The 26,189-nt window shown below is 34.8% G+C and overlaps 1 protein-coding gene across 1 annotated transcript in view; it reads left to right on the top strand.

Annotated features, from left to right (window-relative positions):
* Window positions 1-5,734: 5,734 nt before the first annotated feature.
* Window positions 5,735-26,189, top strand: part of LOC149234371 (sodium/hydrogen exchanger 8-like) — a 384,605-nt gene continuing 364,150 nt past the window's right edge. Inside the window, exons 1-3 of the mRNA XM_089461155.1 lie at window positions 5,735-5,982; window positions 6,267-6,317; window positions 6,427-6,518. Coding sequence (XP_089317281.1) covers window positions 5,796-5,982; window positions 6,267-6,317; window positions 6,427-6,518 — 330 coding nt within the window. The 5' untranslated portion in view covers window positions 5,735-5,795. The remainder of the gene's footprint in view (window positions 5,983-6,266; window positions 6,318-6,426; window positions 6,519-26,189) is intronic.

Genomic DNA, 26,189 nt, shown 5'->3' with positions numbered 1-26,189 from the left:
TTCATGATGTTATAGCACCTTTTGATGAACATTGAAATTTCCCTTTATGGCATGGAATATGATAATGATGGCACATCCTTGTGGAGGAATCACTACACCTATCAAATGGATAATGACATACCCTAAATTCAAAACAACACCCATTAGATGGAGAATGTAACTAATTTTGGTCTTCATAATTTGTACCATTATGTATTTTATGTAAAATCAAAAGAAAAGAAAAAGAGAAATTATTATTCTTCTTCTAGACAAGCATGTTCTTCATCTTCTAGGTTTTTGAGTCAAAGAGTAAAAAGTCCTATTTGGACCTTGTTTTCGCTTTTTCTAGCACCTATAGCATCAATGATTCAGGGGATTTGAAAAGCCTCCTAGAGACAACCTCTGGTTTGATTGTAGACCAATGCCTAGGACATCTTAAAGAGATGAGTGCTTCGGAAGATTATCAATGGGGCTTTCTATTACACTCCAATTGTCACATAGTTTGAAAAGATAATAAAGGGGGCTTGGTTCAATATGACTTCATTAAGGTAAAATCAAGCAATACATGGATCGAAATGCTCAGGAGGTAAAACACGTCAATCTCAAAGAGAAATGTCTAGTTCTAGTGGCTGACACACAACAATAGGCAGTGTAATATTGGAGTTGTAGTAAAGTGAAGAGGAGGAGAGAAAGGAGGGAATCAGATGCATAGGGTTGGTAATAATACATACTCCTAATCAACAATATTTCGGCAGAAGTATGGAAGACTGAAGAGGTGGAATGGCAGAAATAGTGGTGTGTTATTCAAGGTCCCAAGATCTATACATCATGAATACATTTGTTACTAATTAGCATATGTAAATCTACTCATACAGGTACTATAGGCTATCAAATAACACAATTAAATTTGTAATTACCATAGGTACTATTACTACTTAGCAACAAAATATACAACCATGAACAAGAGTGAAACTGGCAGCTTCATTAGACTATTTTAGGGGGAGAAAAACATACATGAAGTGATAAACAAAGGGGAAGCATACTGCACACTACTTTAATTGGAATCACCAAAGAGTTTCATTCATCCTTCAAAATGATTTCAATTCACCAGTCCATTTACATTTAGCAATACATAGCTCAAGTCCCTCATGAATAGGCAAATAGAACCAAAAGTTGATTCACAGAATTTGGACCCCTCGGGTGCAGAATTTCAGAACCTCTATTAAATGTTTCTTCCCCTTATTTATAAGGAGAGGGGAGTTTTTTGAATTAGTTACAAAATATCTTAGCCAAGGGTCAACTGTTCAATAGACTAGCTATTTCGGCGTGCGATAGCTCTGTTGCCTCAAATGATTACCAAGGATTTGGTTCCTTTCTTGAGAATACACAGAAATTACAAAATAAACAAAAATAAGCAAAAATGAAAGATGACTGAGGAAAACATCCTTTTGTCATTCCTATGAAGGACCTTTATCAGGGCCACATCTCTGCCACAATTACTACGTGTCATTATGCTTTACAAAAGCAAAGACAGAGAACCATTGATGAGCATATTTTGAATTGTTATTTAGAGAATCAATCTATAACATTTTTATTTACCAATTTATTAAAAAAAACCTCTAAGAGTTTATTATTAGTATTGGATAAAGTTTAGAATGGTTGAAATCCATTTTGAAAACATATATGGAGTTATTATTATTATTATTCGAAATAAATAAATATATTAGAGGTTCATTCCACAACACAGTATGATGTGTAACTTCCTCCGTCTTCAAAGTTGAAATTTTGTTCATGTCAACCAAAATAAAAATTTTAAAAAAATCGAAAAAAGAGAATTAAATAACTATATAAAATATTTAAATAATATTTACTCATAAAAAAAATTGCAGGTGAAAAAATTGGATCTCTCTCATCTCATGTTAGATCAGTATTTAAGATGGATCTATGTTGATAATTATTTTAGCTCTTTCCGCATTAAAATATATATAATTCTTAGGATGATGATGATGGTGGTTACCATCCACTAACAAAGGTGTAAACAACTTTGTTACTATTTGTTTGAATTTTGGCCTGTGAAAAGATTTTATTCTTTTCCTCTTTTAATCAATTTAGTTTTTAATTTCACTTATTAGGATTGTGGACAATTTTTATTTCCCACATGTTACTAATTTTACATGTTAAAATTGTGTTAGGATGTGAATATATATATAAACAAACAAATACATCATTATTTTTCTTTTTTCTTCTATTTGTAAAGTATAAATAAACAAATACAAATAAACAAACACATTTATGTAAGTATAATATATTCTTTTTCTTTTTCTTTTCACATTATATAATTTTTATAAAATGGTTAAGAGACGGTTATAATAAAGTTATTGTTAATTATATCTATAGGCATGTTTATTTTGGAAATGAGCTTCTAAACTTTTAATTTAATAATTAGTTATTATGTGAAGGGATATTCTCCAACCAAATATAAAAGAAATGTTGTAATGTTAGGTAAACATTAAAAAAAATAAAAAATAATTAAATAAAAAAATAATAATTATTAATGTGGACTTGATAATTAAAGTAAAATTGGAGAGGTAAAATTATTTAAAATAAAATTTAAATTTAAAAATTATAACAAAGCAATGCTTATAAATATTGTTACAATAGTTGAGGTAAGCTTGAGGTCATAGAGTCAATTTACCAAATGGTTTCAGTGAGAAGAAATAATATATAGGCTAGTTTAATATTGCCTTTGGGCCATAAATGATCACTTAAATAAAATGGTTTTAGTGACAAGAAGAAATATATAGGTTGGTTTATATATATATATGAGCAACTCAAGCTTCTTAAGGATTTCTGCTCTACCATGGGTATGACTGTTAACACAAACAAAACAAAAGTTATGATTATCAAATCTAAAAAGGACACTTGCGCTAATTTTACGTATGACAATAATAAATTGGAAGAAGTGTATTCTTACAAGTACCTAGGAATTGATATCCATCACAAGCTCAACTGGAACCATAGCATTGAGAAAAGGATCAATGGGGGATGGAAAGCTTATTTTGGTCTTCAAAATAACTGTAAAATAGCAAACCTCGTAATGTGGGATAAAAAGAAGTTCCTCTTTGAAACTTTAGTCACTCCTGTTATCTTATATGGCTGTGAAGTTTGGGGCTGCAGCATCTCCAGAGAATCATGGAGAAAGATTGAGCAAATCCAGAAGCGTTTTATAACTTATAACCTGAAAATTAAAAGTAATACACCCTATCCTATTCTCCTTATAGAAGCAGGTCTTTCTTCTATTGAGAGCCTAGCTATGCTCAGGTTTCTGATGTACAAGCACAAGCTCAATAACATAGACAATCATAGACTTCCTAAGCTAGCTTTAAATTCCAGCCAAAACCACCTAAGGCTTAACCGAGGATGGCATAAGGACACAAGGGCCTGGTTAAACTATTGGGAGATCAATGAGAATGATGCTTTGCAAAACATAAATAACATTAAAGATATTGTTACTTCTAAGTTCAAAGAAAAATTGTGGTGTGAGAAAGATTTAGCGTCTAAAAGAAAATTAAGTTATTATAAGAAGGTCATCAACCCCACCCTTGAAGATCAAAAGTATCTCTCTATTCTAACTAGCTCAAAAAATAAAATTAATATAGCAAAGATTAGAACGAATTCTCATGAGCTCCATAGTGAGACTGGCCGCTGGGTAGTTCCTAAAACGCCATGGATGGAAAGGATCTGCCATATTTGTGAGAATAAGAGCATCGAGGATGAAAACCACTTCCTCTTAGAGTGCCCTGCATACAACCACATTAGATCTCAATTTCACAACCTGTGTTACAATACTGACCTTTCTAGCCTTTTACAATGCCAAAATTATAGTGAACTCGGGAGGCTTCTCTCCAAGCTTTTTGAGCATCGGAATAAAATCTTAAATCAAAATAAATAATTTGTCTTTTTAGGTCCGATAGATCATTATTTGGTCTCAGTGGACGTTAACAACCATCATCATCATCATCATGAAACCAACTTAGATCCATTTTAACTCTTGGTCTATCAAGTGCCAAGAAAACGCAAAAAAGAATCAAATCTCTCTAGGTGCAAACTTTTTTTCAACTTTTGCACTCAAAAAAGAGGTTTGCACATTGAGAGATTTGATCCTCTCGTCACTTTATAAAACGAGAGTTAAGATGGATATAGGCTAGTTATTAGATTGATTGGTAAAGATATAACCTCCATAAAATATTTAAAATATTGTTAATAACATACACAAATCAAAAGCTGCTATTTATTTTCAAAGTAGTTATGTCTTTTTTCCCTTTTATTTAAATTCATTGATTAAAAAATATGTGATATGAACAAGTGAGTTATGCTTTTTGAGGCATGTTATATTGAAAAGTCATGATAATGTAACAAAGTCTATTTACATGGCTATTAAGAATGTATATGTGTTTTAACTTATATTAATTCATTTTATTATTTACTTTTTTGTAAGCTTGGTAAGACTCTCCGTTTTTGAGTTTACGTGTCCGTGTCCATTATTCACCCTACTACGGGGAGGGTAGCACAAGATTCAAACCCAAGATCTCCCGTTTGGTGAGACTTCATTCCATGGCGCACAATTCATTTTATTATTATTATTAATTATTATTTTAGATATCATTTTTGGGATTCAACTGCGTTAAGTAAGTCATTCAAACGTATGACCATTTCCATGAGAGGTAGTCGTAACTGACTAATTTCTCATGATTTTTGAATAGTTCACTTAGCACTCATTGCATCGGGTGATGCTCACAGGGGTGAAGAAGTGGGATTGAAACTAGTGAAATGTGGAGAACGAATCACATAGCATCAATCATCACTTCCGGGGCTTGCACCCGGTAACCAGGACTTCCCAGGAGGTCACCCATCCTAGAACTCCTCTGGCTCAAGCGCGCTTAACTGTGGAGTTTTTCCCCACAATCAAGCCCACTTAGCTTGCTACCCCATTTGCAAAACCTTAGCAAGTATTGTGCCTCATGAACCATTCAAGTAGAGATCCCTTAACTCTTTTTGAATTTAAGTATGGGGGATTTACGCAGTGCATTATATTAGATATCATTTTTGGGATTCAACTGCGTTAAGTAAGTCATTCAAACGTATGACCATTTCCATGAGAGGTAGTCGTAACTGACTAATTTCTCATGATTTTTAAATAAAATTATAATTTAGTTAAAGCTACAGCGGCGCACAATTCATTTTATTATTATTAATAATTATTATTTTAAATAAAATTATAATTTAGTTAATTTTTATTTATTTATTTTTAGTTTAGTTATTTGAAATGTATAATGAAGTAAGTGTTTAGATTCTTCTTGTGGATACCGATCACTTAATTTATATGATCAGGTATTATAGAGATGTATTCAAAATAAAATAAAAACATAAAAACATAAAATTCTCCAATTCATCATTTTTTTTCATGGTTAATCCATGATTTTCCAAGAGAGACGAAATCTCTTTCCACTGTTAAAAAGGTTTACATTTCAAGAGAAAAACTTTATCCTCCCAAAACTTGGTAGATCGCAAATTAAAATAAATCTAAATATTATATTGTGTTATAAACTGTTTTTATCCTTACAAAATTACTTCCCTGCTTAACTCGTCTCGTTAAGGTTTAAACCAATAACCTGATAAGAATCAACCCAAGTAAGACTATAAAATTATATATATAGGAGCTCTGCTCACAAAGCCATCATCATTGTGGAAGGAGTGCATGCTCACAAGGCCATCATCATTGTGGAAGGAGTGCTGAAGGCCCTAGAGGAGGCAACATGTCTACAGCTAGAGAGGGACGGGGGTCAATTGTTCAGAAAGGGAGCTCTCCATCTCCGGAAGATGCAATTCTGTTTGTGGGGATGTGCCTGGTTCTGGGAATGGCCTCAAGACATTGCGTTCGTGGTACTAGAGTCCCTTACACAGTTGTTTTGCTGTTATGGGGGATTGTTCTTGGTGCTTTAGGTGCATCACCTTCTTCCTTACTACCCTATGAAAATTTAGATTTATATTTTCCTGCTTTTTCTCGCATTCTGGCATTAAGAATGTGAGCATGACTTTCTCTTTTGCTTGGTGGAATTCAAATGAAAATTTAGATTTATATTTTCCTGCTTTTTCTCGCATTCTGACATTAAGAATGTGAGCATGACTTTCTCTTTTGCTGGGTGGAATTCAAAGTGGTTTAATTTCAGAACTGTTTTCAGCTTCCCAGGATAATAAAAAATGATGTTTGTTATGCTTCTCCGCAGAGTATGGGACGCATAGCGGACTGGGAAGATTGGGTGCCAGTATTCGTGCCTGTGAGTCAGAATATTTGTTTCTTAGAACAACAATTTAGCTTTGGTTTGTGTTTCTGTAATCATTTTATGTTCTTCACAAAGTTGTTTGGAATTTTAAATAATGTTACAGGGGTTCATATAAATCCAAATTTGATCTTATTCACTTTCTTACCTCCTCTCCTGTTTGAGAGCTCCTTTGCCATGGACATACACCAGTTCAAGGTACGGCTCGCTTCTTATCATCGCAGTTTTTCTCAGTTCAATGTTAAAATAGAACCTGGGATTCAGATGTAAATCAAAGTATCATGGTGAATTCTGTTTCAATTTCAGAAGAATTTCAATGGCATTTCTTTCTCAGTTCAACGTTAAAATAGAACCTGGGATTCAGATGTAAATCAAAGTATCATGGTGAATTCTGTTTCAATTTCAGAAGAATTTCAATGGCATTTCTTTGTTTTAGTAATATAGGGCAAAATCACTCTTTTAAAGGTTAATGTACTTATCTTTTAGGGGAGAGGCTCATTCTAGAGTATGTAACGGTCTGTGTCTATTATTATCAAACTTGAATCAAGTTGAAATTTTGTTAAGTGAACTAAAATATAAAAATTAAAACATTTAAATAATTATATAAAACATTTAAATAATGTCTGGTCATAAATAAATTTGATCCTGAGGAAATTGGAACCTTCTATGCTCATATTAGATCCGTATTTAAGATGGATCTATGCTGATTGTACATAAAAAACTATAATTTTTTTATTTTTAAATGGTAAAAAAAATTGAATATAGATTAATATTTTTTTAATTATAATTTATGTGGTAATTTAATCCGCAACTAGCTTATTATGAAATATTATGTAAAACATGATATTCAAAGTTTAAATTTCCTGTAGATAAAACTAAAAAAAAACATTTTAATTATTAAATAAAATTATTAAAATTATTTCAGTGAATTAAAAAAAATAAAAAGTAAAACTTGGTTCCTCAATACTTTGAGATTTTGAGATTATTATAAGATAAAATTATTACACTTCAAACACTTAAAGCGAAATTATGCATAATTATTTAATATAATCTAAAATGAAATCCTAAAATATATCAATTTTTTTTTATGAATAATAATGATAGATTAAATTAAAATATATTTAATATAATTAGAAAAAATATATATATTTTCTAATTTGAAATATTTAAATGTTTGCATTTTATTTTATTTTCATTTTCTTTGATATTTAATGAATAAATTAAAAAATACATTTAAAGAAATGAATTTTTTTTTTATGGTTAAGTGAAATAATAATAAAAAATAAGTAAATTATATTAATGAATAAATGGAAAAATATATAAAGAGAATGAATAAACTGTTTCCTCGAAAAAAATATTTTTATGACAATATTTAATACTAAAAAATAAAAGTTAGACATTAAAAAAATATTTATTTATTATTATTTTGAAAAAGTAAATGGGGTAGCAAGTTAAGTGGGTTTGATTGTGGGGAAAACTCTACAGTTAAGAGCGATTGAGCCAAAGGCTATCTAGGATGGATGACATTCCTGGTTTTCCTGGTTACCATATGATCATGGTTTTTCTTGGTTACTTAGTTATGACTACCTCCCATGGAAATGGTCATAAGTCAATTACTTACTTAAAGCAGTTGAATCCCAAAAAATGATATCTAAAATATATTATATTTACTTATTCTTATTTACAAACATCATAAAATGAAAATTATTGTGCATTACTAAAAGAGATAAATAATTTGTCCCATTTTAAATTCATTACAAATGTACTCATGGTATCATTTTCATTTTTGAAATTATTTCATTATTTTCTTTAAAATTTGAAGTTTTTGCTTCTTTATGAATTGAAGTTATTGTAAGCATATTTGTTTTATCATTATTTTTTCATTTTTTAAATTATTTCATTATTTTTTTTAAAATTTCAAGTTTTTGTTTTTGTCTTTTTTTGTAAATTGAAGTTATTTTAAGAGTATTTATTCTATCCATTATTATAAAATGTAATTTTTCAAAACTATATAAATGTTATTATTAAAACAAAAATAAAATTACTTAATCTATATATATTCTATTCTAAATCATCTTTGTCAATTATTTAAAAATAAAACTGTGTTAATTTTACTAAGTCTTCTCATATATACAATTTATTAATTATGAAAACAAAATTACATAATATATGAAATATATGAGATATGTATTCTTCTTACAAACTACCATGTGTTATTATCAATAATGTCACACTAAGCACTATGGGTAGGATATCACTATAATAATCTATCTTTTAGAAAATACATAACTTTTAGGATTACTTTATTTTAAAATGAAATGCTTGATTTTTGTTCATGTCTTGTTGATATACTGCAAATCAATAAAGTAGTTGGTGTTTTTTTACTGACACCAATATTCTCTAAAATTGTGCATATCCCTAGGATTTGACATGTTCCTTCCCATGCTAAAATATATTCACTTTTATTGAAGAATTTTCCACTTTTCCACTGTAGTTTGTTTTCTTACCATTCCAATATAATATTATTGAACCCATATTCATTAAATACCCTAAATTCAATGTTTTATATCTAATATCACATGCAAAATATGAATCTAAAGTATCATAAAGTGTAAAGTTATCATTTTTTTTTTTATATATAACATCATAATCCTTTGTATATTGATTGTCTCAAGGACCCTTTTTTGTTGTATTCAAGTGACTTTCCTTAGGTTCTCGAATAAATTTGGAAAAGATTTTGATTACAATGAAATTTTTAGATGACTATTGTATGGAAAATGAAGGTTCCAATTCATTTTATGTAGCTTGCCATGTTAACCAATATGATTATTTGTATGGAAAATGAGTGTTCCAATCCATTGTAGGTAGGTTGTATTGTTCACCAATCCTTTATTCAAATTCTAAAATTTTAAGTTTTACTCCATAGGTGTAAGAGAGAGTTTACAATTCTTCATGCCAAACTTTTTAAATAATTATGTTGCATATTTGGTTTGACTAAGGAAGATTTGCAAAGGTTGTTGAGTAACTTCTACTCCTAGATAATATTGAAGTAGCCCCAAGTTCATCATCTTGAACCTTTTTTGAAGTTCATTTTTGCTAGTTTGATGTGGAATTTATGATTCCCTATAATGGTTAGATAATCAACATAGAGGACAATGATAACTAATTCCTGGTCGTGCATCTAAAAATATAAAGTGTCATCACACTCACTATGATAAAAATCAACATGCCTACGCTATTCATCCATTTTGGCATATCATATTTTAAGTGCATATCTTAAGTTGTATAAAGATTTGATTAATTTACAAACTTTGTATTCTTTTTGTTCAACTTCAAATCTTAGGAAGTGATTCATATGGAATTATTTTAGATTACCATTAAGAAAAACACTTTGGACATCTATTTAATAAAGTATGCAACCATGCCATGCAATGAAATTAATCACCATTTTGATTGTGTTCCATTTTTCTATTGATGTGTTACCCATGTATATATAAGTGTAATCCTAGGAGAAATTTTTTCTCCTCATATGAAAATTTCTAGCCAACAACCTCATATCGTCCTTATATAGCTAGCCTCTCAGATGGTTTTTTTCCTCTTATTGGTCAATTCATCGACTTATTCAACATGCTCACTTGATGAAGGTAGGTCAAAAAATGTGAGTTACATTACATCTAATTTTATAAGAAGTGCTTACATTTGATGTTTTGGGGCATCTAAGTAAGGATTATAGGTTGGAATCAGATAATTGATCATAATGTTTGGAAGTTATGCTTGTTAACTTATTTTACCTTGGTCGTCATCTTTACCTCCTAGTCAAGTCTATCACTTGGGGATTTTATTTCACTCTATATGTAGGATATACATGAATAGGAGGTGTTGGTTGAAGTAGCATATCCATATCCTTCCTTACTAAGCACTTGTTATTTGTTCTTGACCTGTTTTCTCTTCTGTTTGGTTGCTGTCAATCACTTGCGCTCGTTCCCTTATTACCTCATTCTATGACAACAAGGGCTTGGAAATTTCTTAGAGATTGATGCAATTGCAAAAAAAATAATAATAAAATCATATGTGGATATATTAAAATGAAAAAAGAAAAGGAAAGGGATGAATAACGATTAAGATCCAAAGATAACTTGAACTATATCCCCCTCATGTGAGCCTATCATCTTAGTCCCATGATTATATTGATTATCAAAGTAAAAGGGACTTATGAAAACATCCCAACCTCGATGAGTAATAAATCAACTCGTCCTAAAGGGGGTCTTAAATGAGATTCATGAAATCTTGCTAAGCAAGCCAAATGAAACAAAGAAAAACGAAAAAGTAAAACATAAGAAAACAATGTTGAGGAAAGGTTAACTCAAGTAGATGAAAGTGACCCCTCCACAAAGGTGCTCATGGATGAAGGTATAGCATAATTTATTATAATATTGAAACACCTCTCATGAATTACACATTGAACCATATCACTTATCACCTACACCTATTGATTGAAGGGTCAATATGGGAATTGTTCCTCCCTTTGGGTATGGAAGGGCCTAATAGGGACATTTGATGATCCTTCCCTACGTAAATTTCGAACTTTGTTTGAGGACTTAAGCCAATGTGAAGATTGAAGAAAGAAATTTGTGTGATATACTTACATGGATTTAACATTAAATATGGTCCATGTTTTACACATCAATGGCTCTTGTGTTCATGCTAGTTTATTTTACTTGATTCCTAGAGCTCATGCTTGATGATGATCCATACATGGTCATGGTCCTTTGGAGGATGTTTAGGATGATTCTTTCATAGTTTCTTGATGACGTGATCACCCTTTGGAGGGCCTCCCTTACAATCTTGAATGTTTCCCTTTGGAACTAGGGCATTACACATATGCTTGATGGAAGTGGAGCCTTGATGACATGGTTCCATTTCATGATGTTATAGCACCTTTTGATGAACGTTGAAATTTCCCTTTATGGCATGGAATATGATAATGATGGCACATCCTTGTGGAGGCATCGCTACACCTATCAGATGGATAATGACATACCCTAACTTCAAAACAACACCCATTAGATGGAGAATGTAACTAAGTTCGGTCTTCATAATTTGTAGAGTTATGTATTTTATGTAAAAGCAAAAGAAAAGAAAAAGACAAATTATTATTATTCTTATAGACAAGCATGTTCTTCATGCTTCTAGGTTTTTGATTCAAAGAGTAAAAAGTCCTATTTGGACCTTGTTTTCGCTTTTTCTAGCACCTATAGCAGCAGTGATTCAGGGGATATGAAAAGCCTCCTAGAGACAACCTCTAGTTTGATTGTAGACCAATGCCTAGGACATCTTAAAGAGATGAGTGATTTGGAAGATTATCAATGGGGATTTCTGTTACACTCCAATTGTCACATAGTTTGAAAAGATAATTAATGGGGCTTGGTTCAATATGACTTCATTAAGGTAAAATCAAGCAATACATGGATCGAAATGCTCAGGGGGTAAAATAGGTCAATCTAAAAGAGAAATGCTTGGTTCTAGTGGCTGACACACAACAAGAGGTAGCATAATATTGGAGTTGTAGTAAAGTGAAGAGGAGGAGAGAAAGGAGGGAATCAGATGCATAGGGTTGGCAATAATATAGAATCCTAATCAACAATATTTCGGTAGAAGTATGGAAGACTGAAGAGGTGGAATGACAGAAACAGTGGCGTGTTATTCAAGGTCCCAATATCTATACATCATGAATACATTTGTTACTAATTAGCATATGTAAATCTGCTCATTCAGGTACTATAGGCTATCGAATAACACAAGTAAATCTATAATTACCATAGGTACTATTACTACTTAGCAACAAAATATACAACCATGAACAAGAGTGAAACTGGCAGCTTCATTACACTATTTCAAGGGGAGAAAAACATACACGAAGTGATAAACAATGGGGAAGCATACTGCACATTACTTTGATCGGAATCACCAAAGAGTTTCATTCATCCTTCAAAATGATTTCAATTCACCAGTCCATTCACATTTAGCAATACATAGCTCAAGTCCCTCATGAATAAGAAAATACAACCAAAAGTTGAATCACAGAATTTCAGAGCCTCTATTAAACGTTTCTTCCCCCTATTTATAAGGAGAGTTGAGTTAGTTACAAAATATCTCAGCCAAGGGCAAACTGTTCAATAGACTAGCTGTCTCGGCATGCGATAGCTTTGCTGCCTCAAATGATTACGAAGGATTTGGTTCCTTTCTTGAAAATACACAGAAATTACAAAATAAACAAAAATAAGCAAAAATGAAAGATGACTGAGGAAAATATCCTTTTGTCATTCCTATGAAGGACCTTTATCAGGGCCACATCTCTGCCACAATGTGTCCTTTTAGCTGCTCGATCGGTTCCTTTTGCTTTCACTTGAACTTCCTGACTTCACCACTCTCTAGAGTTGGTGGCGATCAACTGTGGTGGCTTGTCACAAAGCATAAGTGGAGATTGTCCTGACAGTCCTTCATTGTATGACTGAGTGGAGATCCATGCTAATCCATTAAGTCTTCCAGAGTCCCCATACCTCCATTTACCCCATGAAGACGTGTGTGCGAAGCAGTCTAATTCATTTATGTTGCCCATGTAGTCCTTGGTTTCTTTTCCTAGGGGCTTCCACATGATTAGCCCATATCAACTTCCAATTGTTCCATGCCTTCATTCAATACCATAGTTTCCAACCCATATGCCTTTAAAGCTTTGTACTTCCTTATCAGAGCGATTCCACATCACAAACTTCACAGTGGTGCAGTATTAAAATTTTCCAGCCGACCTCTGATATGACAAGGCTCTTCTCCTTAGCGCTTATCACCATTCTAACCATAGGACCAAGGCCTGTGACTTGGTGTGTAGCCTTAAGGCCTTTTTTTCCTACTAGGGGCTATCATTCCTGTTGGGTTGTGTTATATGTTTTCCATGACTAGCCCCCTAGTTAATTGGGGGGTGGAGGCCCCCATTCATTGCACTGATTGCACAACGGGGGGTGTTGGGTAGTGCAAGCCCCGCGGAAAGTGTATAGGGTGCAAAGCCTGGAATTTTAGGTAATATTAGGGTAAAAGACTCTGCGGAAAGCGCTGAGCGCGAACTATAGTAGGTTGAGTCAAAGGGTAGTCTGCCCAAAAATAATGTAAAGAAATAGTAATAGAGTCGGCCCACAGAGGGATCGCGGGCCAAGGGAAAGTATAAATAGAGAGGGGCTCTATGAGGGAAATTAGTTCTGGAAAAAGATGGAATGTAATGGGTTCTGAAAGGAAATAACTTGAAAGCGTCTGTAAGTTTGAGTTGAGGGAGTAGGGTAGAAGGTAGAGGCTCTGCAACTGTGTGCGCAAAGGCTTGGAAAGTCTATAGCTGTGTGCGCGGACCCCTGCAGCTGAGTGCACAGGGTGGATCGGGATGTACTATTGAAGATTGATAATAAAGATAAATTTCTTCTGAATTCTGTGTTGATTGCGACTGTACTCTTTTATGATAAATGAGCTGTTATGATTTCTGCATTCGCTACGGTTGAATTCATGTGAACTGGATTAATCTTGATGCGCGAAGTAACCAAAAGTAATAAATGTTTTCTTAAAGACTGCTTCAACTAGATCAAACTAGTAATAAGTGATTCCATCTATAATAAGCGCGATAAGGGTATTCTGATCTGCATGGATCTGGTGTAGCACAAGGCTGCAGAACAGTGCGCGAGCCCCAAACCACATCCAAGACATCCCCAGGGTGTAGAAACCTAGTTCCAACACCCTCCCCTGCTACCTCGGGTGAGACCTTAGTCCACGCTTCACGGGCTGTTGCCGAAAGGGCCAGTAGCTGTGGGATTTGTTTGGTTAGATAATTCTTCCGAACCTGGGTCAAGCCCATATAAGCCAACAAATGGTTCTGTTTCCGGGTCCGAGATCTGCCTAAGGGGTGTCTAATGTGAAAGGCGAGGACGCTAGAGGAAAGAGCGACGAAGGATCAGGACGGTAGTAATGGCGAGTGCCATCCAGTTACCAATATTCAAGGGAGCAGGAAGTAAAGATCCGGAAAAGTTTTGGTTTGTATTGAATTCGGTATGGAACACGCAACAGATCACGAATGATGATATCAAGAAATCCGTCTTAGTCAACACATTGTAGGACTGAGCGCTAACATGGTATATGAAGTATTCGGGCATTAACCCAACGGCGGGGGTAACAGACATCTACATGGAGTTAAAAAAGGAGTTCAGCTGGCTAAAATCGGAGTCGCAGTCAGTCGTAGGATTAAAAGAAATCACGATGATGCCTGGTGAGACCCCATGGGATCTGGATTAGAGGTTAAAAAGCACTATTCGTGAAGCCAACTTGACCCTGATAGATGCACAACATCGCGCTTGGGTTATCGCATCGTTAACACCATATCTGAAATCAGCTTTGTCACAACAGAAGATCTCAACCCAAGCAGAAGTGCTGGAGGTAGCAATGTGGTTGCACAAAACCCCGGTACAGGACCCAGGGTTGGGAGTTCAGCAAATCCAAGCGCAGGTCCAAAATTTGTGTTTGGAAATACAAAAGTTAAAACAAGACTAGGCGCCGAAAGTTCGGGAAGAAGTGTGGTGCATCAAGTGTAGGGGCCAGGGACATGATAAAGACCATTGTCCAGTCGCGGTAAACCTTGTGGTCACGCGGGGACCAGCACCATTACGACCAAAGGGACAGGCAGGGCCAAGCGTGATTGCCACGCTTTGGTGCAAAATATGTCAAGTAGGAGGAAAACACAACACAGATAATTGCCACCTGTTGCCGAAATACAATCAAACCCCCCAATAGATATTTTGCAACTTTTTTAGATTGGTGGGTCACGAGGACAAAGATTGCCGAATGTTGGCGGATCAGGCATCTGCCTACCGAATACAGACTGCGGGACGAGGTCAAAATCAAGTTGCAAAATTTGCGTGTGCTGGATTCCAAGGACGTGGTCGAGGACAGGGCGGAATGGGACCAGGAAGGGGTCAAGGACAGCTAATTTGTTACAATTGTGGAGGACCAGGACACTATGCGCGGGATTGCACAAATCCAACTCAAGTATCATGTCCCTATTGCAAACAATTCGACCATGAACTGCTAGATTGCCTTATGCTGCTAGCACAGATTCGTGACAAACGGAAAACACATCCTACGATGACATAGAATGTCTATATGATAAGGGCCAAACCACACGATGAAGAACCTAAAGTAAATATGGTACTAAGGAGCGGTGCAATCTTAGATGGAGATCAATCTGAGCCATATAAAGGTCCCTTGATGTTGACAACTTTCATAGAAACTTGCACAAAGTTACTTCACGATAATAGGGCAGTGAAAGGATTGCAGGAGGTAATTAACAAATATGCAGGATGGGGAGAACCTCACATAGTCTGATGAATGGGGAGCTATACGTCAGGGATTGGACAAGAAATGTGGTTAACAGTGTGGATTGGTGACTAAGAGATGGATCAGGTCATTTTGGACCTCGGTTCGGATGCAAACGTCTTGCCCAAGCAGACGTGGGAGCGTATCGGCAAGCCCCCACTCCATTGGTCTCCGATCCAATTATGCATGGCAAATCAGTAGAATATCTTGCCCTTGGGTAGGCTGCAAGGAATCATCATAGACCTGGATGGTGCAAGCTCTAGAACGAATTTTGAAGTTATTGAGATAGTGGACGAGAAAATCTTGTACCCTGCGTTGTTGGGAATAGACTGGGCCATCGACATGAATGGGATTATTAATTTCAAGCACAGGGAGATGATATTTGAGAAAAAGTCATGCCGTGTAGTTGTTCCGCTAGATCCAACCTGTTAACACCCAGGTTGTTCCCTTTGACTCCTGAGGGAATACGGCCGGGGTAACCACTAACCAAGCTTTGGATCACAGGTTCTAGCCTACCTGTAATCAGAGAGGGCTCTCTCTTTTAGTTTTAACTTTGTTTTTTGAAGATTTTAGGCTAGTTATGAGGTGAGAGTTTTGTGGATCATATCATCGCAGCTTTTCTCAGTTCAACGTTAAAATAAAACCTGGGATTCAGATGTAAATCAAAGTATCATGGTGAATTCTGTTTCAATTTCAGAAGAATTTCAATGGCATTTTTTTGTTTTAGTATATAGGGCAAAATCACTCTTTTAAAGGTTAATGTACTTATTTTTTAGGGGAGAGGCCCATTCTAGAGCTTACTATGATATGTAACAGTCTGTGTTTATTATTATCAAAGTTAAAATTTTGTTAAGTGAACTAAAATATAAAAATTAAAACATTTAAATAATTATACAAAACATTTAAATAATGTCTGGTCATAAATAAATTTGATCCTGAGGAAATTGGAACCTTCTATGCTCATATTAGATCTGTATTTAAGATGGATCTATCCTGATTGTACATTAAAAAAACTATAAATTTTTTATTTTTAAATGGTAAAAAAATTAAATATAGATTAATAATTTTTTAATTATAATTTATGTGGTAGTTTAATGGGCAACTAGCTTATTATGAAATATTATGTAAAACATGATATTCAAAGTTTAAATTTCCTGTAGAAAAAACTAAAAAAAACTTTTTAATTATTAAATAAAATTATTAAAATTATTTAAGAGAATTAAAAAAAATAAAAAGTAAAACTTGTTTCCTCAATACTTTGAGATTTTGAGATTATTATAAAATAAAATTATTACACTTCAAACACTTAAAGCGAAACTATGCATAATTATTTAATATAATCTAAAATAAAATCCTTAAATATATCAATTTTTTTTATGAATAATAATGATAGATTAAATTAAAATATATTTAATATAATTAGAAAATATATATATATATATATATATATTTTCTAATTTGAAATATTTAAATGTTTGCATTTTATTTTATTTTCATTTTCCTTGATATTTAATGAATAAATTAAAAAATACATTTAAAGAAATGAATTTTTTCTATGGTTAAGTGAAATAATAAAAAAAAAGAGTAAATTATATTAATGAATAAATGGAAAAATATATAAAGAGAATGAATAAATTGTTTCCTAAAAAACAATATTTTTATGACAATATTTAATACTAAAAAATAAAAGTTAGACATTAAAAAAATATTTATTTATTATTATTTTGAAAAATTAAATGGGGTAGCAAGTTAAGTGGGCTTAATTTTGGGGAAAACTCTATAGTTAAGAGCGATTGAGCCAGAGGCTATCTAGGATGGGTGACATCTCGGGAAGTGGTTACCGGATGATCTTGGTTTTCCCTAGTTACTCAGTTACGACTACCTCCAATGGAAATGGTCATAAGCCAATTACTTACTTCAAGGAGTTGAATCCCAAAAAATGATATCTAAAATATATTATGTTTACTTATTCTTATTTACAAACATCATAAAATGAAAGTTATTGTGCATTACTAAAAAGAGATAAATAATTTGTCCTATTTTAAATTCATTACAAATGTACTCATGGTATCATTTTCATTTTTGAAATTATTTCATTATTTTCTTTAAAATTTGAAGTTTTTGCTTCTTTATGAATTGAAGTTATTTTAAGTATATTTGTTTTATCATTATTTTTTCTTATTTTAAATTCATAACAAATGTATTAATGGTATCATTTTCATTTTTTAAATGATTTCATCATTTTTTTTAAAATTTGAAGTTTTTGTTTTTGTCTTTTTTGTAAATTGAGATTATTTTAAGAGTATTTATTCTATCCATTATTATAAAATGTAATTTTTCAAAAGTATATAAATGTTATTATTAAAACAAAAATAAAATTACTTAATCTATGTACATTCTAAATCACCTTTGTCAATTGTTTAAAAATAAAATTGTGTTAATTTTACTACATTTTTTCATATATACAATTTATTAATTATGAAAAGAAAATTACATAATATGTGAAATATATGAGATATGTATTCTTACTACAAACTACCATGTGTTATTATCAATAATCTCACACTAAGAACTATGGGTAGGATATCACTATAATAATCTATCTTTTAGAAAATACATAACTTTTAGGATTACTTTATTTTAAAATGAAATGCTTGATTTTTTTTCATGTCTTTATTGTTGATATACCGCAAATCAATAAAGTAGTTGGTGTTTTTTTACGGACACCAAGATTCTCTAAAATTGTGCATATCCGTAGGATTTGACATGTTCCTTGCCATGCTAAAATATATTCACTTTTATTGAAGAATTTTCCACTTTTCCACTGTAGTTTGTTTTTTTACCATTCCAATATAATATTATTGAACCCATATTCATTAAATACCCTAAATTCAATGTTTTATATCTAATATCACATGCCAAATATGAATCCAAAATATCATAAAGTGTAAAGTTATCATTTTTTTTATATAGATAAGATCATAATCCTTTGTATATTGATTGTCTCAAGGACCCTTTTTTGTTGTATTCAAGTGAATTTCCTTAGGTTCTAGAATAAATTTGGAAAGGATTTTGATTACAATGAAATTTTTAGATGACTATTGTATGGAAAATGAGGGTTCCAATTCATTGTATGTAGCTTGCCATGTCAACCAATATGATTATTTGTATGGAAAATGAGTGTTCCAATCCATTGTAGGTAGGTTGTATTGTTCACCAATCCTTTATTCAAATTCTAAAATTTTAAGTTTTACTCCATAGGTGTAAGAGAGAGTTTACAATTCTTCACGCCAAACTTTTTAAATAATTATGTTGCATATTTGGTTTGACTAAGGACGATTTGCAAAGGTTGTTGAGTAACTTCTACTCCAAGATAATATTGAAGTAGCCCCAAGTTCATCATCTTGAACCTTTTTTGAAGCTCATTTTTGCTAGTTTGATGTGGAATTTATGATTCCCTATAATGGTTAGATCATCAACATAGAGAACAATGATAATTGATTCGTGGTCGTGCATCTAAAAATATAAAGTGTCATCACACTCACTATGATAAAAATCAACATGCCTAAGCTATTCATCCATTTTGGCATATCATATTTTAAGTGCATATCTTAAGTTGTATAAAGATTTGATTAATTTACAAACTTTGTATTCTTTTTGTTCAACTTCAAATCTTAGGAAGTGATTCATATGGAATTATTTTAAATTACCATTAAGAAAAACACTTTGGACATCTATTTAATAAAGCATGCAACCATGCCATGCAACGAAATTAATCACCATTTTGATTGTGTTCCATTTTTCTATTTGTGTGTTACCCATGTATATATAAGGGTAATCCTAGGAGAAATATTTTCTCCTCATATGCAAATTTCTAGCCAACAACCTCATATCATCCTTATATAGCTAGCCTCTTAGATGGTTTTTTCCCTCTTATTGGTCAATTCATCGACTTATTCAATATGCTCACTTGATGAAGGTAGGTCAAAAAACGTGAGTTACATTACATCTAATTTTATAAGAAGTGCTTACATTTGATGTTTTGGGGCATCTAATTAAGGATTATAGGTTGGAATCAGATAATTGATCATAATGTTTGAAAGTTATACTTGTTAACTTATTTTACCTTGGTCATCATCTTTACCTCCTAGTCAAGTCTATCACTTGGGGATTTTATTTCACTCTATAGGTATGATATACATGAATAGGAGGTGTTGGATGAAGTAGCATATCCATATCCTTCCTTACTTAGCACTTGTTATTTGTTCTTGACCTGTTTTCTCTTTTGTTTGGTTGTTGTCAATCACTTGCACTCGTTCCCTTATTACCTCATTCTATGAGAACAGGGGCTTGGAAATTTCTTAGAGATTGATGCAATTGCAAAACAAATAATAATAAAAGCATATGTGGAAATATTAAAATGAAAAAAGAAAAGGAAAGGGATGAATAATGATTAAGATCCAAAGATAACTTGAACTATATCCCCCTCATGTGAGCCTATCATCTTAGTCCCATGATTATATTGATTATCAAAGTAAAAGGGACTTATGAAAACATCCCAACCTCGAAGAGTAATAAATCATCTCATCCTAAAGGGGGTCTTAAATGAGATTCATGAAATCTTGCTAAGCAAGCCAAATGAAACAAAGAAAAACGGAAAAGTAAAACATAAGAAAACAATGTTGAGGAAAGGTTAACTCAAGTAGATGAAAGTGACCCCTTCGCAAAGGTGCTCATGGATGAAAGTATAGCATAATTTATTATAATATTGTAACACCTCTCATGAATTACACTTTGAACCATATCACTTATCACCTACACCTATTGCTTGAAGGGTCAATCTGGGAATTGTTCCTCCCTTTGAGTATGGAAGGGCCTAATAGGGACATTTGATGATCCTTCCCTACCTAAATTTTAAACTTTGTTTGAGGACTTAAGCCAATGTGAAGATTGAAGAAGGAAATTTGTGTGATATACTTACATGGATTTAACATTAAATATGGTCCATGTTTTACGCATCAATGGCTCTTGTGTCCATGCTAGTTTATTTTACTTGATTCCTAGAGCTCATGCTTGATGATGATCCATACATGTCATGGTCCTTTGGAGGATGTTTAGGATGCTTCTTTCATAGTTTCTTGATGACGTGATCACCCTTTGGAGGGCCTCCCTTACAATCTTGAATGTTTCCCTTTGGAACTAGGGCATTACACATATGCTTGATGGAAGTGGAGCCTCGTTGACATGGTACCCTTTCATGATTTTATAGCACCTTTTGATGAATGTTGAAATTTCCCTTTATGGCATGGAATATGATAATGATGGCACATCCTTGTGGAGGCATCACTACACCTATCAGATGGATAATGGAATACCCTAACTTCAAAACAACACCCATTAGATGGAGAATGTAACTAAGTTTGGTGTTCATAATTTGTACAATTATGTATTTTATGTAAAAGCAAAAGAAAAGAAAAAGACAAATTGTTATTATTCTTCTAGACAAGCATTTTTTTCATGCTTTTAGGTTTTTGATTCAAAGAGTAAAAAGTCCTATTTGGACCTTGTTTTCACCTTTTCTAGCACCTATAGCAGCAGTGATTCAGGGGATATGAAAAGCCTCCTAGAGACAACCTCTGGTTTGATTGTAGGCCAATGCCTAGGACATCTTAAAGAGAAGAGTGCTTTGGAAGATTATCAATGGGGTTTTCTGTTACACTCCAATTGTCACATAGTTTGAAAAGATAATTAAGGGGGCTTGGTTCAATATGACTTCATTAAGGTAAAATCAACCAATACATGGATCAAAATGCTCAGGAGGTAAAATAGGTCAATCTCAAAGAGAAATGTCTGGTTCTAGTGGCTGACACACAACAAGAGGTAGCATAATATTGGAGTTGTAGTAAAATGAAGAGGAGGAGAGAAAGGGGGGAATCAGATGCATAGGGTTGGCAATAATATATAATCCTACTCAACAATATTTCGGCAAAAGTATGGAAGACTGAAGAGGTGGAATGGCAGAAACAATGGCGTGTTATTCAAGGTCCCAAGATCTATACATCATGAATACATTTGTTACTAATTAGCATATGTAAATATGCTCATTCAGGTACTATAGGATATCGAATAACACAAGTAAATCTATAATTACCATAGGTACTATTACTACCTAGCAACAAAATATACAACCATGAAAAAGAGTGAAACTGGAAACTTCATTACACTATTTTAGGGGGAGAAAAACATACATGAAGTGATAAACAAAGGGGAAGCATACTGCACATTATTCTGATTGGAATCACCAAAGAGTTTCATTCATCCTTCAAAATGATTTCAATTCACGAGTCCATTTACATTTAGCAATACATAGCTCAAGTCCCTCATGAATAGGCAAATAGAACCAAAAGTTGAATCACAAAATTTCAGAACCTCTATTAAACATTTCTTCCCCTTATTTATAAGGAGAGGGGGAGTTTTTGAATCAGTTACAAAATATCTCAGCGAAGGGCAAACTGTTCGATAGACTAGCTGTCTTGGTGTGTGATAGCTTTGCTGCCTCAAATGATTACCAAGGATTTGGTTCCTTTCTTGAAAATACCCAGAAATTACAAAATAAACAAAAATAAGCAAAAATGAAAGATGAATGAGGAAAATATCCTTTTGTCATTCCTATGAAGGACCTTTATCAGGGCCACATCTTTGCCAAAATGTGTCCTTTTAGTTGCTTGGTCGGTTCCTTTCGCTTTCACCTGAACTGCCTGACTTCACCACTCTCTAGAGTTGGTGGCGATCAACTGTGGTGGCTTGTCACAGAGCATAAGTGGAGATTGTCCTGACAGTCCTTCATTGTATGACTGAGTGGAGATCCATGCTAATCCATTAAGTCTTCCAGAATCCCCATACCTCCATTTACCCCATGAAGACGTGCGCTCGAAGGAGTCTAATTCATTTATGCTGCCCATGTAGTCCTTGGTTTCTTTTCCTAGGGGCTTCCACAGGATTAGCCAATATCGACTTCCAATTGTTCCATGCCTTCATTCAATACCACAGTTGCCAACCCATATGCCTTTAAAGCTTTGTACTTCCTTATCAGAGCGATTCCACATCGCAAACTTCACAGTGGTGCAGTATTCAAATTTTCCAGCCGACCTCCGATATGAAAAGCCTCTTCTCCTTAGCCCTTCCCACATTTCTAACCATAGGACCGAGGCTTGTGACTTGGTGTGTATCCTTAAGGCCTTTTGTTCCTATTAGGGGCTATCATTCCTATTGGGTTGTGTTATTTGTTTTCCATGACTAGCCCCTAGTTAACTGGGGGGTTAGAGGGGGGGGGGGGGGTGGGGGGGCGGAGGCCTCCATTCATTGCACTAATTGCACAACGGGGGGTGTTGGGTAGCGCAAGCCCCGTGGAAAGAGTATGGGGTGCGAAGCCTGGAATTTTGGGTAATATTAGAGTAAAAGACTCCACGGAAAGCGGAGCGTGAACTATAGTAGGTTGAGTCAAAGGGTAGTCCACCCAAAAATAATGTAAATAAATAGTAATAGAGTCGGCCCATGGAGGGATCGCAGACCAAAGGAAAGTATAAATAGAGAGGGGCTCTATGAGGGAAATTAGTTTTGGAAAAAGATGGAATGTAATGGGTTCTGAAAGGAAATAACTTGAAAGCGTTTGTAAGTCCGAGTCAAGGGAGTAGGGTAGAAGGTAGAGGCTCTGCAGCTGTGTGCGCAAAGGCTTGGAAAGTCTGTAGATGTGTGCGTGGACCCCTGTAGCTGAGTGCGCAGGGTGGATCTAGATGTACTATTGAAGATTGATAATAAAGATAAGTTTCTTCTAAATTCTGTGTTGATTACGACTGTACTCTTTTATGATAAATGAACTATTATGATTTATGCATTCGCTACGGTTGAATTCATGTGAATTGGATTAATCTTGATGCACAAAGTAACCAAAAGTAATAAATGTTTGCTTAAAGATTGTTTCAACTAGATCAAACTAGTAATAAGTGATTCCATTTATAATAAGCGTGATAAGGGTATTTCGATCTACACGGATTTGATGTGGCACGAGGCTGCAAAACAGTGCGTGAGCCCCAAACCACATCCAAGACATCCCCAGGGTGTGGAAACCTGGTTCCAGAACCCTCCCCTGCTACCTCGGGTGAGACCTTAGTCCGCACTTCACGGGCTGTTGCCAAAAGGGCCGGTAGCTGCGGGATTTGTTTGGCTAAATAATTCTTCCAAACCTGGGTCAAGCCCATATAAGCCAACAAATGATTTTGTTTCTGGGACCGAGATCTGCCTAAGGGGTGTCTAGTGCGAAAGGTGGGGACGCTAGAGGAAAGTGCGACGAAGGATCAGGATGGTAGAAATGGCGAGCGCCATCCAGTTACCAATATTCAAGGGAGCAGGAAGTGAAGATCCGGAAAAGTTTTGGTTTGTATTGAATTCAGTATGGAACGCACAACAGATCATGAATGATGATATCAAGAAAGCTGTCTTAGTCAACACATTGCAAGACCAAGTGCTAACATGGTATATGAAGTGTTTGGGCATCAACCCAACGGCGGGGATATCGGACATCTACATGGAGTTAAAAAAGGAGTTCAACTGGCTAAAATCGGAGTCACCGTTGGTCGTAGGATTAAAAGAAATCACGATGATGCCTGGTGGGACCCCGTGGGATCTGGATCAGAGGTTAAAAAGCACTATTCGTGAAGCCACCATGACCTTGACAGATGCACAACACCGCGCTTGGTTTATCGCATCGTTAACGCCATATCTGAAATCATCTTTGTCACAACAGAAGATCTCAACCCAAGCAGAAGCATTGGAGGTAGCAATGTGGCTACAAGAAACCCCGGTACAGGACCCAGGGTTGGGAGTTCAGCAAATCCAAGCGCAGGTCCAAAATTTGTGTTTGGAAATACAAAAGTTAAAACAAAACCAGGAGCTGGAAGTTCAGGAAGAAGTGTGGTGCATCAAGTGTAGGGGCCAGGGACATGATAAAGACCATTTTCCAATCGCGGTAAACCTTGTGGTCATGGGGGGACCATCACCATTACGACCAGAGGCACAGGCAAGGCTGAGCGTGATTTCCACGCTTTGGTGCACAATCTGTCAAGTAGGAGGAAAACACAACACAGATAATTTCCACTTGTTTTCGAAATACAATCAAACCCCCCAACAGCTCTTTTGCAACTTTTTTAGATTGGTGGGTCACAAGGATAGAGATTGCCGAATGTTGGCGGATCAAGCATCTACCTACCGAATACAGACTGCGGGACGAGGTCAAAATCAAGTTGCAACATTTGCGTGCGGTGGATTCCAAGGATGGGGTCGAGGATGGGGCGAAATGGGACCAGGAAGGGGTCTATGACAACTAATTTGTTACAATTGTGGAGGAACAAGACACTACGCGTGGGATTGCACAAATCCAACTCGAGTATCATGTCCCTATTGCAAACAATTCGACCATGAACTGCTAGATTGCCTTATGCTGCTAGCACAGATTATTGACAAACGGACAACACCTCCTACGATGACACAGAATGTCCAGATGATAAGGGCCGAACCACACGGTGAAGAACCTAAAGTAAATATGGTACTAAGGAGCGGTGAAATCTTAGACGGAGATCAATCTGAGCCATATAAAGGTCCCTCGATGTTAACAACTTTCATAGAAACTTGCACAAAGTTACTTCGGGATAATAGGGCAGTGAAAGGATTGCAGGAGGTAATTAACAAATATGCAGGATGGGGAGAACCTAGCATAGTTCGATGAATGGGGAGCCATATGTCGCGGACCGGACAAGAAATGTGGTTAACAACGCGGATTGGTGACTATGAGATGGATCAAGTCATTTTGGACCTCGATTCAAATGCAAACGTCTTGCCCAAGCAGACGTGGGAGTGTATCAGCAAGCCCCCACTCCATTGGTCTCCAATCCAATTACGATGGCAAATCAACAGAAGATCTTGGCCCTGGGTAGGCTGCAAGGAATCACCGTAGACCTGGATGGTGCAAGCACTAGAACAGATTTTGAAGTTATTGAGATAGTGGATGAGGAAAGCTTGTACCTTGCATTGTTGGGAATAGACTGGGCCATCGACATGAATGGGATTATTAATTTCAAGCACAAGGAGATGATATTTGAGAAAAATTCCTGCCATGTAGTTGTTCTGCTAGATCCAACCAAGGGACCCTACTACACGGAACCTGTGTGCGACGACGAGCAGGACGAAGCCTTGGATTGTATCTACCAAATTGCTGCACAAAGGCCAATAAAGGGTAAGGTAATGGAGGAACGGAGAATTTCACAGGGTTACGCAGAACCATACACCGATGATTTAGAGGAAGAAGACGAGAAATGGTGGAACAGAATGAATGAGGCAACTACTTCAAGCTGCAATATGCCGAAAAAATCCGTATACTGCATTAAAGCTCAAGACCACGAGCTGCCAGTATAT

Source organism: Pinus tabuliformis, chromosome 8 (genome assembly GCF_031772625.1).
Source record: "Pinus tabuliformis cultivar Carrire ecotype Pingquan chromosome 8, CPIR1, whole genome shotgun sequence".
In the NCBI taxonomy this organism is placed as follows: domain Eukaryota; kingdom Viridiplantae; phylum Streptophyta; class Pinopsida; order Pinales; family Pinaceae; genus Pinus; species Pinus tabuliformis.
This window is presented reverse-complemented; position numbering and strand designations above follow the sequence as displayed.